The sequence below is a fragment of the Microchirus variegatus genome (assembly GCF_963457635.1).
Source record: "Microchirus variegatus genome assembly, chromosome: 4".
Taxonomy (NCBI): Eukaryota; Metazoa; Chordata; class Actinopteri; order Pleuronectiformes; family Soleidae; genus Microchirus; species Microchirus variegatus.
Genome location: NC_139805.1, coordinates 13230420 through 13246449, shown reverse-complemented (window position 1 = coordinate 13246449; position 16030 = coordinate 13230420). Strand labels below are relative to the sequence as shown.

Below are 16030 nucleotides of genomic sequence, written 5' to 3'. Positions count from 1 at the left end.
TTAGGGTTTATATCCCTGGGTATTGCGTAAGCTGTTTGTTATTAATAGTCTTTTTATAATAGGCATTTTATAATGATCCCCAACGCACACGCATGTCTGCGCAGCATTCATTGTGAGGACACTCCTCGACCATCCCCTATCCCCGACCTTAACCATCACAATTGAACAGCAACCCTAACACTTACCTTGAACCCAATTCTAACCCTAACCCTAAAACCATGTCTTAACCCTCAACATGCTCTTTTAAGGAGCGACAGAACGTGAGACCAGCCCTCACCCAGTCTTTCCTTCCTAGTGTTTTGGTCCCCACAAAGATACCCATACAAGAATCCACACGTACGCACACGGTCAGTGTTGCATTCGCGTGCTTTCAGAAATATTTAGCTTTGTTTATACCCATACTTGTTCATCGCTATGCAGAGAAACATTGTGGGTGTTGAATATGTTATTCATGCCCCAAAACATGTCTAATACAATGACGAACTATTTTGATTTTTCCATGAGAATTATTACAATCCGTATGTCTATATCACGGACGGAGAAATTACGATTTATTCCGAGCTACCGGAAGCACTTGAAGGCAGCAGTGGAGGGAGCTGCGCAGACTGCTTGAACGCAGAGCACGCCGAGCACGCCGAGCACGCCTCTGCCCAGCGAGCTACACTGTGTCAACAGGCGCTAGAATGTCGGGTAAGAGTTTCCGAGTCAGCGACGGGGACTGGATTTGTCCCGATAAAAAGTAAGTGCTCGCTATTCTATGAACAATTTAGCGTTGGTCACACTGTGTGGCGAATCTTAGCCGCAAGCGTCCATTGACTTTGCTGGACGTGCTAGCATGCAAACGCTAGGTAGCTCTGGCCTCGTAGCATCTGCACCACGCCAATGTTAACAGCAAAATAAATTGGCTCACGTTTTCCTTGTTTTGCCTATTTCATGAACAGTTAACAGCGTATACCCGTTATGTCAAATGTGCATGTAAGAGTTGAACCAAAATTGTGCTTAAAATAGTGTCAGCGATATAGAGCTTACTCATCAAGACGCGCAGACTTTGTCCTCAGCATGCTAACTGTCGTTAGCCAATGTGCCTCCAAGTTCCCATTCACTATTGTAGGGTGGTGGTTCAGTCAGGGTTGTGGGAGCCAAGTTGCCACGAGTGGAGTTAGCCATATCGTGTTACCAGAGAAGAGCATTAACGGCGTCTAAAGTGACGGACAAGCTATCTGCAGTGGTCAGTGTGTAGGCCTCTGACTGCAGGACTGGAAAATATTCATCACTATTACTAACGTTATGTTAACACAATCAACACAATGTTTGCTCCTGAGTGAAAGTTGGACACACAAGTAAATTGTGTTTAAAAGCTTTGTGATGGACATGAAACGAATGATATTTCAGAACTCTGACGTAATTTAGCTAAATATCACGGTTTTAACCACATGGTAACAACGGATGTGGCTCGGGGTGTGTTTTTCTGCTGCTGTAGCACATCTGCTGCAATATAATATGCATACCTTGGTTGTAACGAGTCTCACCTCTGACTCCTGGTATCAACAAAGTATTTTTGGCCCAGATTGCTGTTACACTCTGGATATTGTTTGGACCAGTCTCTGGGAACTCTAGACATGGTTGTGTGTGAAACGATCAGCAGTTTTTGATGGCACCTGGTTTGAACCTCAGGTCATTCTGACTGTGTCTACATGTTTATGTTGTAATACAAATTGCTGTTGAAGTATTTCAGCCTTGTGTGGCACACTAAAAAAAACAACACACAGATAAGCACCAAGAAAAGCAAATCTCCATGAGGGTTGTTTTTCTTTTTAATAGAGTTGTTAATGTTGACAATTACCCTATTTCATAAATAGAGTATACATAGTTGTTGGAGATAAATAATAATCCAACCATAACCCCCATTGCCATCAACTGTCATCAAATTTGATTAACAACTATTCTAATAACTAATAACAGATTTAGTCACCATCAGAAATGTTTGAAGCTACAGGATTTTCTTTTTATATTTTTCTCACGCTTTAGATTCGCTTTCTCTTTCCCCCAAACCAATTATAAAAATGTAAACAAATCAAATCAAAAACCTTACCCTATCCCAAATCCATATCTAGTTTCATAATCTGCTTATTATTTCCTCAGCCATAACTTGCATCTCCAGAAAAAAATCATCTTAGCCTTTTAAGTTATGTTGCTCACATAGACAAATGCCAGCAAAAATTTAACCTTATTTTCATAGGTAATAAATAATTACAAATGTCCTTTACGCGTGCTCAATATGTGCCTGACTGATTATGTAACATGCTTCATGCATTTGGTGTTTTGCAGGTGTGGAAATGTGAATTTTGCAAGAAGAACTAGTTGTAACAGATGTGGCAGGGGTGAGTCCTTTTACTATGCTCATTACTGTAGCTTCACTTCTTCCAGAAAAACGGTTGTGGCCTAAAGAATACCATTGTTTTGTTTCTGCAGAGAAAACCACAGAGGCAAAGATGATGAAAGCAGGAGGAACAGAGATTGGGAAAACCCTGGCTGAGAAGAGCCGAGGCCTCTTCAGTGCAAATGATTGGCAATGCAAAACGTATGTGTTTTTGTAAATCCCAGTGAAGGGTTTGTGGGATGTCATGCTCAGTAATACTACATAGTTTAGTGTCCCTCTAGAAGTGTGAAAGAACTAAGCAGTTTGATGCGATGATTTATCTGATACATTCGTTTCTTTTCCGCTTTGATGTCGTAAAGGTGTGGCAATGTGAACTGGGCTAGACGGTCAGAGTGCAACATGTGTAACACACCCAAATATGCTAAGCTGGAAGAGAGAACAGGTAATGCAACTATTACACAGATTACAAGAATGTATTTCTTTTTGCCTTTCACTGTCATATATTGACTTTTCCACTCATCTGCTCACAGGTTATGGTGGAGGTTTCAATGAAAGGGAAAATGTAGAATACATTGAACGGGAGGAATCAGATGGTGAATATGATGAGGTAAAAAAAAATCATCAATCACGGCCAGTACTTTGATCTTAGTCTTGTGGTTATTTTTCCTGATACAGAGTGTTCTTTTCTTAACACTGCAGTTTGGAAGGAAAAAGAAAAAGTATCGTGGGAAGCCCAACAGCGAGCCTTCCTCAAAAAGTGAAAAGAAAGAGGTCCCAAAAGTGGCACAGGAGGAAGAAGAAGAGGAGGAAGAAGAAGATGGTGACGTGTCTAAGTACAAATTGGATGTAAGTGGTGGCTGGAGGTAGAAATTCAAACGACCCGAATCTAGCTAAATACTAAATATTTTGTTGACATTCTTTCTCCAGGATGACGACGAAGACGACGAAGATGGAGACCTGTCAAAGTACGACCTAGATGCCAGTGATGAAGAAGACAAGCCGGCCAAGAAAAAGGGCAGCCACTCAGGATCGTCCCGTTCCCGCTCGTCCTCGCACTCCTCCAGCTCCAGTTCTCGGTCGAGGTCCAGGTAAAAGGGTACAGGTCAAGGGTAACTCCGGGCAAAATGTCAGTATCTGTTCAATCTTCCTTCTGATTCACTGATCACCATCAATGAAATGTCCTGTTCTGTTGATTTGTTGTTTTCCCTCCTCTGAACCCCCCCCCCCCCCCTGCTGTAAGATGAGCAATCTTCAGTATGAATGCATTTGTTTTTCCTATTATCTTCTTTGATGGGTTTTGAGATTTCTGACATAAGATGGAAGGGACAGCTGTATTTATGTTGTAACCTTAATTTAAAAGAAAAAAAAGTATGTTGAGATTTCCTCTTCTACGTATCTAATGTACCTGTTTCAGTCTAATGGAATTATTAGCTTCAGGATTTGGCTGTTCTTCATTCACCTCATAGTGATTTGATAATATGAATGAGCAAGACAAGACTAGCGGTATTATCTAGACCTGAGCAGTGTCAGATATTTGAGATGATTTGCTTCATAAACCACATATACAGCTGTGTTTTTGTTTGGAAAATATTGGAAAGACTGTTTTTGTTTTTCAGGTCCCGCTCTAGAAGCTCATCCAGTTCCAGATCTGGATCTCGCTCCAGGTCCCACTCCAGGTGAATGAGGTGACATGCACTTTCTCCCCTTGAGAGAGTGTATGTATGGGGCTGCACACTCGAGCAACCTTTTATGTTGAGTTTACTTCACATACTCCTGGTCCCTTTTCTTAAGCTGGCCATTATGATTTTGGTCATTAGCATCTCCAGTGGTATCCAGTCACACGATTTGCTCTAGGTCCCAGTTAAACACCTAAAATTTACAGAAGCTAACAAATAAAAAATAAAAAACGAGTAGCCCGGTCTGCTAGGAAATTCAGTAGTAGCTTAACATTACTTTATTTAGGGAACTCACAGCATCGTGGTGAAAAAAAAAAAAAGTATGAGTCGGTGCACTTATTCAGTCAAGCTTGATAAATGCCGATCCTGGTGACGCTCTTGCCTGTACCTCACTGACCTCAGTACTTGGTTTATTCCTCCAAAAGATCCAGCTCCAGGTCTGGAAAGGGCTCCTCTCCCAGGAAGAGGTCCCGCTCACCTTCCTCCTCACCCGAGAGGGGAGAGAAACGCAGCCGCTCCAGGTCTTCATCTGGAGGGAGAAAGCGGAGGCGCTCTAGATCACATTCGTCCGAAAGGTTTGGGTTTCTGTGGAATACCACAATGGCACTGATTGTTATTAGCCATCAGACGCCTCGCTTATCGGAATTTACTGAAAAATGTTTGCATTTTGACGTCTTATATCGTGTGTTTAAATGCAATATTGTGATAGATGCACAGCTTAATTTTACTATGCCAGCCTGCTGACCTTGTTCTTCTTCCCGTGGTGTTTGTGTGATTTCAGGCGCCGCGGCCACTCCTCTGGATCCTCCCATTCTGGCTCCAGTTCAAAAAAGGAATAACTTTATTACAGCCTGTCAGTCCAATAACAAAAGGAAAATTAAAAACAATTGCATGTTGTGTTTATAAAATAGCGACCACATCCAATGGCTATGCTGTTCATTCTCACAGAACCTCAGAAAGTCTTATTTCCCTTAAAAGAATGATAACAGCATCATGATCCTCTCAGATACACCCCCAATCTGTGACCCGTGTCAGTAACTGTAGGTGTCCACTAAACATACATGTATGGTCTAACGAGGCTGGATCTTATTTCCCATCCATTCTGCTTTAATTCTACTCCACTGTGGAGAGAACTCGGTAAACCCTTGGCCCTTGGAAACATCTGAGATAGTTTTGTTTTTTCATGAAAAGTCAGATTTTCTTTTTAAAAGCAGCTGTTTTTTGTTTTTGTTCATTGATTAAGGGTGAAGTGCATTAGCACCAATTTAAAATATCAGATGTAGCAATTCATTTTGGCCTGTTCTATTGTTTTTATAAAAATGTATTTGGTTTTGCATTTTCAAGGTAAGTATTTTCATTTGATTTTGCTTGTTGTTTTCTTTTGTTTTTATAAACGGCATTAGGTTCAAAATTCTTAAAATGAATAATGCGTTTGAGTAACTGTATGATTTTTTTTTTCCTTTTGTCTAACCCGATTGAGACCTAATGACATTTCAGTTATTCATATACGTTTTCATGTGGGAAATTAACTGAAATAGACATTTTTGCTCCAGATTAGTGCAAATGTTACAACAGTAACAGCCACATGTCCCGTTAATGGTAGAATATCAACTCAGTCTTGGTGGAACATCTAAAGAAGACATGTAAATAAAAACCTGTCGACCCTGTTGCTTCTTAGTGTTTTTAATTTGACTGAGGTAAGGGTTGTTTTTAAGTGTTTACCAAGTATCGAAGCTACGTATGAATTAAGGTATTAGGTGTAAATGTGAAAAGAGGGATGCCAGTGAAAGATGACTAGAGTTTTATGTAGTTGTATATAAAAATGATTGATGAAGGCTCAGTCAACTGCTGCCACTTTGGAAGTGATCAGGGAGTGAATGGATATGTGCAGTGACTGAGTTTACTTTAGTAAACAATGCTCACTTAACACGGGTAACAATGTCAGTGTAACCTTTGTTTAATTGCAAATAAGGGTGTTTATTAAGTTTAAAGGTTACATAAAGGTAAGGTGTATTACATTTGGTGGAGCAGGCTGAACGCTATGGTCCTGTGCACCATTATTTTTCTCCTCCTGGTCAACAGATGGAACTTTGCAACACCAGGCCAAAGGAAGGAGGCTTATTAGCTATTGGCGTACCCTATTTTTAAAAAAAAATGTCATGCCAAGCTACTAAAATAACTCGGATTTAAGCCCATTCAGCTAACCAATATCAGTTAATGTGTATAAAATGTACTTAAATGTTTCACCTGTTGAGTAAATAAGAATTGTTACAGGAGCACAAATGATGGCAAAAAATAAGGGAGAGGCGAGAAAATACGTGAGATGAATGTTACAAATACTCTTATGTTAAATACATAAATACAGCACAAACAGTGGTAGAAGATGCATTTGAAGACTCATCATGGTCCACTCAGTCCCAATTGTAGTAGTCCTGTCCGTCCACGGGTTGGCGCTGTTTGCTGACTGACGTCTGAGAAAACGAGCAATCAGTGTTACTACTAGCATCAGCCACAGGAGGAGAACCACACTAATCCAACTGTCTCCATCCACAGAGCCTGAGGCTGCAGACATGACTGCGCTCAACACCCAGGCTCACTGTATGTGTGGAGTTGCTCACATGGATAATCAAAGGCTTGTGTTTAAATTTATCTGTTTTTATGATGGACAGATTTAAACAGACCAAGCTACCACCCTCTCTGAAGCTGCTGATAAACATGTCCAACTACAGTCATGAAAGTGTAACAAAAAAAAAAAAAAATCACCCTCACTTCAAGCCCCCAATTGATCAGACTTGTCTGTATGTCTGCGAGCCTGTTTGAACCCACAGGAAAGTTTATATTGACATAACTACTGAGCACCTTTCATTGTGTTTCAAACGTTGCACTGTAGGTGGGAACTGAAACAAGTTAAAGGTCCATGTATTACGGAGGGTTTCATCATTTGGTTTTCGATGATTAGATTATGCCTTTTACACTGAAGCAGACACAAAACAGAAGAAAGGCGTCCTTTCTTCTATGAAAAAGCCAACACAGTAATGGTGGAAAATGAAAAGAGTGGCAGTCTGACCATTAGATGTCACTATTTCTTACACACCTTTAAGATGTTGGCAGTGAAAAAAGTTCATAAAATTGTTGGTCACCACTGCTCTGGAGTTTGCCATTAACTTAAGACAAATACAGCAGGTGATTATCTGGGTCACACATGTCCGCAGCATCAGGAGAATGTATGGGACATCCATGCAGGACACACGTCCACTCTGTGTGAATCGTCCATAGCTTCACCTGTTGTGTAACTCAGACATTGTCCTGACATTTAGGCAGCTGGATTTGTTTATATGTGAATAATTGCTTTTTCACACATCCAGTACAAGTCTGAAAGCCACGTAACTGTTGCTGGATGTGCTGTAGACACCACGCTGAAAGTAGAATTTTGATTATTTCTTCATCATTTATTCATCATCATCACCTTGAACCAGCTGAGACTCATATTCATATCTAGTATTTCTGTTCCTGCTCACCATACAGTGCATGAGAAGACAATGGAGTCGAGTAAAGAGGCCCAATTCTTGCCCAGTACCTCATAAAGCATGTAAGTTAATGTATACTACCATGTAATAATCAAATAAGTATTATTAACATTACATCTGCAGTCTTTTTGCTCAGCATTATATAAAATATGTGCTATTTGTATGTGAACGTTTTACAACCATAGTAGAAGTGTGTGGTATCATGTCATATATTGCAATTAAATCAAAACACATTTTTCTATTTAAAGTTGCTGAGCTTTCAGGAGAAAGTAAGAGAAAGATAGTATCAGATTTGTGTGGAAAAAACCAGTACATAATTTCCTTAAATTGGATTTCCCCCCCCGATGATCAGTGACTGGAGGTTAACTAATTGTTTCATATCCCACTTAGACCTAACCATAAACCATCTGCTCGCAGTTGCTTCTGGGTAATGTTTTGTACTTTTCTCTGTGAGGGGCGCAGAGCAGCTGTTTATCCGCTTTATCTCATCTGGTGAGTTCTCTGGCATCTTGACGAGCAGGTGCACGCGTCTGATAGATGTGTTCCATTTAAGAGCAACACTGTTTTTGCTGTGACGAGGAAGTGAATAAACCAAAATCATCTGAGCAGACATCGTTGCACGGCTTCCAGAAATGTTTTTTGGTTTATTAAACGCATATTAATCATTCGCAGCCTCAGCGTAGTCCCGCCTCCAGTGCGCACAGGACCTGACGCGCCTTTTTGTGCCGCTGTCAGTTGGAGCAGTTTGGAGGATGCTGGACACACATGGACTGTTGATTGTGTAAAGGTTCATCCTTTCCCCCCAAAGGATGACTGCGACCAGTTGTGATTCTTTAGAGGGCTTGCAAACATCGGGCGCAGTGATGCTGAGCTCCAACATCTCCAAGTCATTGCGCGAAGACAATGTCACCAAGAACTCCAGCTGTGGATCTGTATCAGTGGGTTTTCCCATCACCATGATGGTGACTGGCATGGTGGGGAACTCTCTGGCTCTCGTCCTGGTCTACATCTCTTACATAAAGAAGGAAAATAAAAGGAAACGCTCGTTCTTGCTTTGCATTGGATCGCTGGCGCTGACTGATTTGTTTGGACAGCTGTTGACGAGTCCTATAGTGATCTCAGTTTACAGGGCGGATCTGAACTGGGAGCGCATCGACTCGTCGGGGAAACTGTGCGCTTTTTTCGGTGCGTGCATGACAACTTTTGGCCTGTGCGCGCTCTTCTTGGCCAGTGCCATGGCCATTGAACGGGCCATGGCGATAACGAACCCCCACTGGTACTCGAGTCACATGAAGACGAGTGTCACAAAGCAGACTTTGGCTGCCATATGGTTTCTGGTGCTGCTCTTTGCGCTGCTGCCCATCGCAGGCGTCGGGAAGTACACACGGCAGTGGCCTGGCACCTGGTGCTTCATCAGCACGGGGGACAGAGAAGTCCCGGGAAATATGTTTTTCGCCATTACTTTCGCTGTTCTTGGGATTTTCTCTCTTCTTGTGACACTTTCCTGCAACGTAGTGACGATCCGCGGTTTGATTATCCGATGCAAAACAAAGACTGGCGCATCTCAGTCTTCTAAACAGTGGGAGCGACTCACCACAGAGACCGTCATTCAGTTGTTGGGGATTATGTGCGTCTTGCTTGTATGCTGGTCACCTTTGCTGGTATGGTATTTATAGATGGTTTTAATATGTTTTAACCAGTAGTTCCTACTTAATTGAGACAAGGCAGTGGCGTGCACAGACATTTCTAGGGGCAGGGGCTCAGGTGAAAAAAAGGGTGCCCCCCAATTGAAAAAGATTATACATTTTCTCTTTTATAATTTTTTTTTTTTCAATAGATATACAATCATGCAGATGTAAACCCTTTAACACATAAGCCTCAAAATGTCCACCTGGAGTTTTTGACTTATTTTAACCACAAAAAGAGCCAGAAAATGTCCTGTAACTAAGTGCTTTTGCCCATTTTTCCAGAATAACTTTACATATCCGGCAGATATTTATATATTCATAATGTACTGCAGGTTAAAATGGTGTATCAAAAAATCTGGAAGTTATTTATAATGTATTGCAGGTTAAAATGGTGTATTAACAATTTTAAAATTAAGAAAAACAAAACGTTTTATTTCGAAAAACCACTAGTTGTACACAAACACCTGATTTAGCAATTTAAAGTTGACATTTGAAGACATATATTTAAAATAAGATTGGTTTGAGTCTTTGTCTCAGTGTCCAAAAACTGGCCAACAAAAACAGAAACTATGTACAGGGTTTGAAAATGACAAAATGACAATGTTCTTTTGTAGGAATTCAGTGCAATATGGGCATCATGACAAACTCATAATTAAGAATTGATGCTACTGGCCAAATAAAAATATACAATTAGGAAAATAAATGACTACAGATGTCTTCCAGTAAGGGCAACAAAGGGCAGGTGCTTTAGTACCACCTGGGGTCTAACTGTGCCCATTCATGTGGCAAGGGATTTAATATAAAACACTAATAACTATGTAAATGATGTGTTTTTTTAATTATTGTCTCTTTGCCCCCAAACAAACAACACCATGTTTATTTCCAAGTGTATTACCTTTGAAATGCTGCTGTCATGTGCCATTAAGGAGCAATCCATTTAGCCGAGTCCTGTTAGGGGTGTCTGTTCAGTGTGTTATGAGGTCATGCACTGTCAGGCACACATTTAATAGCTCCATATACTGATATTAATAGAAACCACAGCACTGTGGTAGTAGTGATGGCAGAGTGTGAGTAATCTACTTAGAGTGTGAGGTTGTCCTTCAGGTGTGTATTACAGTCAGTAGCTGCTTATGATTATGTTTTCTGTGAGTTCCTGTAATATATAACATAACTCAGGCAGTGTATCTGACATGGTGGTGTTGGTACAAACCCGCTCCTGCCTCTCCCCTGCCTCTCAGGTGCTGATGCTGAGGATGATCTCCAACCAAGTGTCCTCACATGAGTGCAGTACAACATCAGCGATGTCCAGTGAAAGCTCCAGCACCCGCGATGTCCATTTAGACTGCAATTTCTTTCTGACGGCGATCCGCCTGGCCTCCCTCAACCAGATCCTTGACCCCTGGATCTACCTGCTCCTCAGGGAAATCCTCTTCCGTAAGTTCTGCATCGTAGCTAATGCTGTGACCAACTGCTCCTTGGAGGATCCGAAGGAGAATCCGAATGCACTGGACGCTCTTAACAAGCAGAGCCAGGACACCAATAATGTCCATAAAACACAAAGTGGCTGAGGTGACCACTGATGGGAATGGCTATCTTGTGACCTTGAATACAATGACTGATCGGATGGATGGGAGAACATGGATGCAGCGTTGTCTTGGAAGTGTCAAAAAACGGTAATGGATTTCATTGCAGAGGAGGATTTTAAGAGGACACATGTAGTGCCTGTTGCATTCTTAAAGAGAACAGCCTAATCTGATTTGGGTGTATTTGTTTTGCTTAAAACACATTCCAGTCAAAGTCACCCAGCAGCATGTGGACGCATGACTGTGTCACTTCTTGCATTTGGCCACAGCGTGGCTACCAGGAACTCTCTTATCTTATATATTTAGTTTCTTGTTTTCATGACCTTAGCAGTTGCGACAATTGAATGTGGGTGACTCTAAACTGACTTATAGGGAAGTGGTGCATCTCATGGGGTTTGTGATCATTACTTTCATCAACTTGAAGCCATTAAAGGACAATTTTTTAGTGCCTGTTTATTGAAAAAAACATGAAACTGTAAATTGCTTGCATTGACTTGTAAATAGCTTTTGCCACAACTTACATAAAATGTAACCACTTTGTTTAAAAAAAGAAAAGAAAAAGATCTCTGGTCATTCAGAAGCAAATGCACATCCTAAACTGGAGCCAATCGTTGACTGATCGTATTACTATTTATTAGAATGTTGTTGTAATATGTTGGCGATGGTAACTGTTGGGAATCAGCTGTTGTAAAATGTTATAATACACTGTAAATTGTGTTCCTAGGCAACGAGCCAGGGACTGTGAAATGTGAAGCTTTTACTGTCACCACTGTGTATTAAAAGCATTCATGATCTGTAATGTGAACTGACGAGGGTGCCGAATTTCACCAGCCAAATCCTTTTTGGGAAGAAATTGGTCCAGTCTTGTGACCACCAGTAACGTTAATGTAGAAACAGGGGTGCTCTTTGTGTCCAGTGCTGACGAGTGTCCAGAACGTCTCATATACAAAATGATTGAGAAGCTTTTTATCGCATGCTTGAAACTGCTCGTGCAAAAGCCACGTACATAATTTGTTGTGGTTTTACAAATGTACAGCCAGCGTTATAGTCACATTAGAAGAAAGGGTCAATGCTGCAGCTACAGTAGATTTTCCAATCCATCATTGTACTTTTTTTCCTCATCTGAAATATATTGTCTTTGTAGCTCATTTCCTTTTAATGTGCACTGTGCAATTTCTCTGAGCTCTCACATGACATCAAGGCACTTTTTAATGAGGCAGTTTGCTCTGAGCCGACTAAATATAATTGTTGAGCAGCGCCCAGGATCTGTTGCGTTTGTTATCTTACTTTTACCTTAAGTTGCACCATCTTCAAAGACATCAAAGACACATTAAGGATGGACACGTTTTGCGGTCAAGGTAACTTTCAAGCTATGGTGCATTTTTGTATCAACACCAACCAACAACTCTGCCTTCTCTGTGCAGCCACCGAGGTTTTCACGATGCACACTCTGCCTTGCCTGGTCTTGCCTTTCGAGTGTGAGAACATAATCTAAAGTGTTAATGACTCGATCGGAGAATGTTATCTGCAAAAGCCTGGTTGAAGGTGGACATTTTCTCTTTCAACGAATCTGTTTATTTTCCAGCAGAGTGGACTTTATCTTGTATTGATTGTAAAGCCAGTCTGCCTTAGTAGTACACCTTGATAGGTGAGTTAAACAACAACAACAACAACAGAGGGAAACAACCATTTTAGTTGCACAGAAAAAACATGTTTTTCCATAAGTCATGATTATTTTGGAGGCCAATGCCAGCTCTCAATGTGCTGCAACATTTAAATATAGTATTTTTTTTTGGGAAACGGGAAATATTAATGTATGTACCACTCTGACATGTGCAGTGCTCATTTTCTCTGATTGTGAACGTTATTCAAGACACATGCAGTTGTGACATCAGGGGCTAATTCATGCATTTTAAGCAGTGATTGCATTTATTTGCAGTTTGCAGCAGGATGTGTTGTGTTTACGACTGATGCAGCTCACTTGAATCTGCGGCATAATTATCTCAATTTTCTTGTCCAGGAGATTCTGAGAGAGACTCCTGGACAATTATTACAGCAAGGAATATCCTCTTCAGGATAATTGGACCTATATGTGGTTGTGAATGTTCCAGGGAGTTACAGACCACCCAAGCCCCATGATGGAAATGAAGATGGGCCCATTAATAGTGTATACACAATGTTTACAGACAACCATTTCTGTGACTCTGCATAAAACCTAAATCTTCATTACAGCTTGGGCTGCTACACGGCTATGAGATGAACCTTTTCGTCTTTTTTTTTAACAGTCCAAAGGGTGCAGTAATGCTTGGCTTAATCTAGAAGTAGCTTCCTGTTATAAGAATGTTGCATTTTAATATGCATATTGCAAATGAGCCACTTTATGAAATGAAGAAACATGTGTTATTCAAGCTCTTGATTGCACAGATTATTTGGCCCATGTGCCTAATTCTTGTTCTGTGCAGAGGCATTGTTACTATCTTAAAACAGACTCAAATGTAAATAAGATGTGAGACGTTGTGCTCTCCAACAGATTCTGGTTTGTTAAAGGCTTTGACAACATGACAACAAAATAAACTACATGAGTGCAATCTGACTTCCTGTTCACCTTCATTATTGTTTTCTGCAGCAGCAGAAAAAAAAAGCTTTTATGTTGAAAATTGGATCATTGCTTCTGCTTTTACTGTGTGTCAATGCTGTGTTAACTAACGTCATGTACTCTGCTCAGTTCTCTCCTGTTCCATCATCAGATTTCAACCAAAATTAGATCAAATAGATATCACAATCTAATATCAAATTATACACAAATAAAACTGTTTAGTATGTCAGCCCTCTGTGTCTCTCTACGCTCCAGGCCAACACTCAGTGCAGTGGCAGGGAAACATCAATCCTAATCATATCACTCATTTCTACTACTTATTCCAGTGTAATCAGTGGATTCTACGCTCTGATAACATCTGTCTTTCCCCGACCACATCTAAACGCCCTCTCACTTGCTCTTGCACTTTGAAGTTCTCTCTTCCCTTTCTCCACATTGAATCAATTAACAGTGGTGATGTGTACAGCAGGTCCTCTGTTCCACGCTGGTCTGCCATGGACATGGTTAGTCATGTGATTTGTTATAAGATTTAGATATAATTATATACGTATAGGTGTGTCATCATTTGTGAATCACAGCGCAGCAGCAGCAGCTAAAGACCTTGTGACCTTGTTCTTCACCAGCCTGAGCTGAGCTGTTAGATGAGGAGATGAGGCTCTCGACATGCTGACTCGTCTGCTGCTACAGCAACAGCAGTGCAGGAGTCATTATGACACACACACACACACACACACACACACACACTTCATATTTATAACACAGCAAGGAAATCAAAGTCGATGGGGGAAAAACTGTTGTAAAATGGCCATTAAAAAGGTGACATTCATGTCTGGGTAACCACCTCAATCTATTATTTTTTAATTAGGCTAAAACCTTTTTTTAAACTATTTATGGCGATTGACGTGTTATCAAAAATGACTTTTTTCCGTAGAGCTCCAACTTGTGTGAGAAAAGTTAGACTGAACATTTTAAATGGCAAAAAAAAAAATAGTTCTTGAAAACAGTGAAAACCTCTAAAGCCATGTTTTCACTTGATATGAAGAATGCAGCCATTGTGATTATCGGCTGAAGGGAACTAACCCAGTTTAACGATGAAATCCGTGGCTGATTTTATTATAGGATGAAAAAAAGAATTGTTTCGGTGATTTCCAAGTATACTACCATACAAAAAAAGGTTGGCAGCATATTAAAAACATTGCAGGAAGTGGTCGCTTTTAAGTCATTTATAGGCCAGTTGAATATTTGAAAAAAATAAAAATAAATAACGGCCCCAGCATACTAGCCTGTGGCATCCCAGATCTCATGATCTCTGACTGTGAAAGTGTCCCATTCATATCAAACTTGAGTATAATCCAATTAGTATGAATAAAACCAATTCACAAGCCACGGAAAGTCATGCCCCACAATTAGATAAATAAAATAAAGTAAAATAAAAATAAAATTTCCTCAAATCCAGCGTGACCGATTTCTAAATTTCTTTCTCCATCTACAATCATCTAATAAGCATATTTTAATAAAATGGGTTTGCACCTCATCCGTTTCACTATTTTTAGTTCATATGGAACTTCCTCTGACACAATATTAATATATATGATGAGTAACAGACGTAGTCACCACTTATATTTAATTTAGTTTGATTCAATTCTCTGCGGAATTTAAAAACAGCAGCATTTTTGTTCAACTTTTTACAGCGATGATCAGAAAGAACTGTATCATGTTTTTGTGGTGTTTACTGTAAGTAGCTCACATATAGTCAGAAACAGGACAAGTCCTTGTTGCCATTTTTACATATTTAAACAACATAAAAAGAAAATATGGTGGTTCTCGGGTTTAAGATCACACAATAGTGTCACATGTACAAACAGTTTAATAGAAACAGGTTTGGTTCCTTTTTACACTTTTATATTTTTCAAATCAGATGCGTTTATATGTCCATAAGGTTACGTGACATGGTGCTATATTAAATATTACAGCAATGTTCACAGATTATAAGAATATAAACATGCAATGCATTTTTCAAGTATTTCTGACTGACGTGTGTAATGTCAGAACTCTACTGAAGGACATGAACATCTTTTCTCAATATGCTTTGGGCTGTTCTGGCTGCCAAACCATCACTTGTGATAAATTGTCAACACATCTTCACTAAAGTGACAGAGAATGAGAATTTAAATGAGCCGTGTTCCTCCTGAGCAAACTCTGCCACTGTTGTTTAGTATGATGAGGGACATCTCTTTGCACGTTTCTCTCCAAAATTGAAAAGTTAAAATTCACTTTGAAATGTGTGATATAAGATATAAAAAGATATAAAAGCATTTTCCTATTGATCGATTTACTTTAAATCTGTGTTTTATCCATCATAAAGATGAACTTATAATTAATATTATTATTATTATCATTATTTTTAATAATAATGATAATAATAATAATAATAATAATAACTAAATACATTAATAAATAATAATGTATTTAGTTATTATTATTCGTCCAATATAAATATTGGACGATAGTTTAAGTATTTTAATTTGCTACTGAATTAGAAAGGATCCTCTCATGGAGCAAAACATGTATAAACTCCTA

General features: G+C 39.8%; 2 protein-coding genes across 2 annotated transcripts; both read left to right on the top strand.

Annotated features, from left to right (window-relative positions):
* Positions 1–627: 627 nt before the first annotated feature.
* zranb2 (zinc finger, RAN-binding domain containing 2) lies at positions 628–5725 on the top strand. Its single transcript, XM_083887824.1, has 10 exons — positions 628–739; positions 2329–2381; positions 2473–2581; positions 2740–2822; positions 2911–2987; positions 3080–3226; positions 3308–3468; positions 3997–4056; positions 4482–4631; positions 4838–5725. The coding sequence occupies exons 1-10, from the start codon at positions 684–686 to the stop codon at positions 4893–4895; spliced, it is 954 nt and encodes a 317-aa protein (XP_083743950.1). The 5' UTR covers positions 628–683; the 3' UTR covers positions 4896–5725.
* A 2667-nt stretch (positions 5726–8392) lies between these two features.
* Positions 8393–10839, top strand: ptger3 (prostaglandin E receptor 3 (subtype EP3); the record flags this gene model as incomplete). Its single annotated transcript, XM_083888606.1, has 2 exons — positions 8393–9244; positions 10510–10839. The coding sequence occupies 2 exons, from the start codon at positions 8393–8395 to the stop codon at positions 10837–10839; spliced, it is 1182 nt and encodes a 393-aa protein (XP_083744732.1).
* Between the last annotated feature and the right edge of the window lie 5191 nt (positions 10840–16030).

Coding starts and splice junctions, on each gene's coding strand:
- zranb2 (XM_083887824.1), top strand. CDS start 684: ATGTCGGGTAAGAGTTTCCGAGTCAGCGACGGGGACTGGATTTGTCCC. Junction 740..2,328: donor TGGATTTGTCCCGATAAAAA/GTAAGTGCTCGC, acceptor GGTGTTTTGCAG/GTGTGGAAATGTGAATTTTG. Junction 4,632..4,837: donor AGATCACATTCGTCCGAAAG/GTTTGGGTTTCT, acceptor GTGTGATTTCAG/GCGCCGCGGCCACTCCTCTG.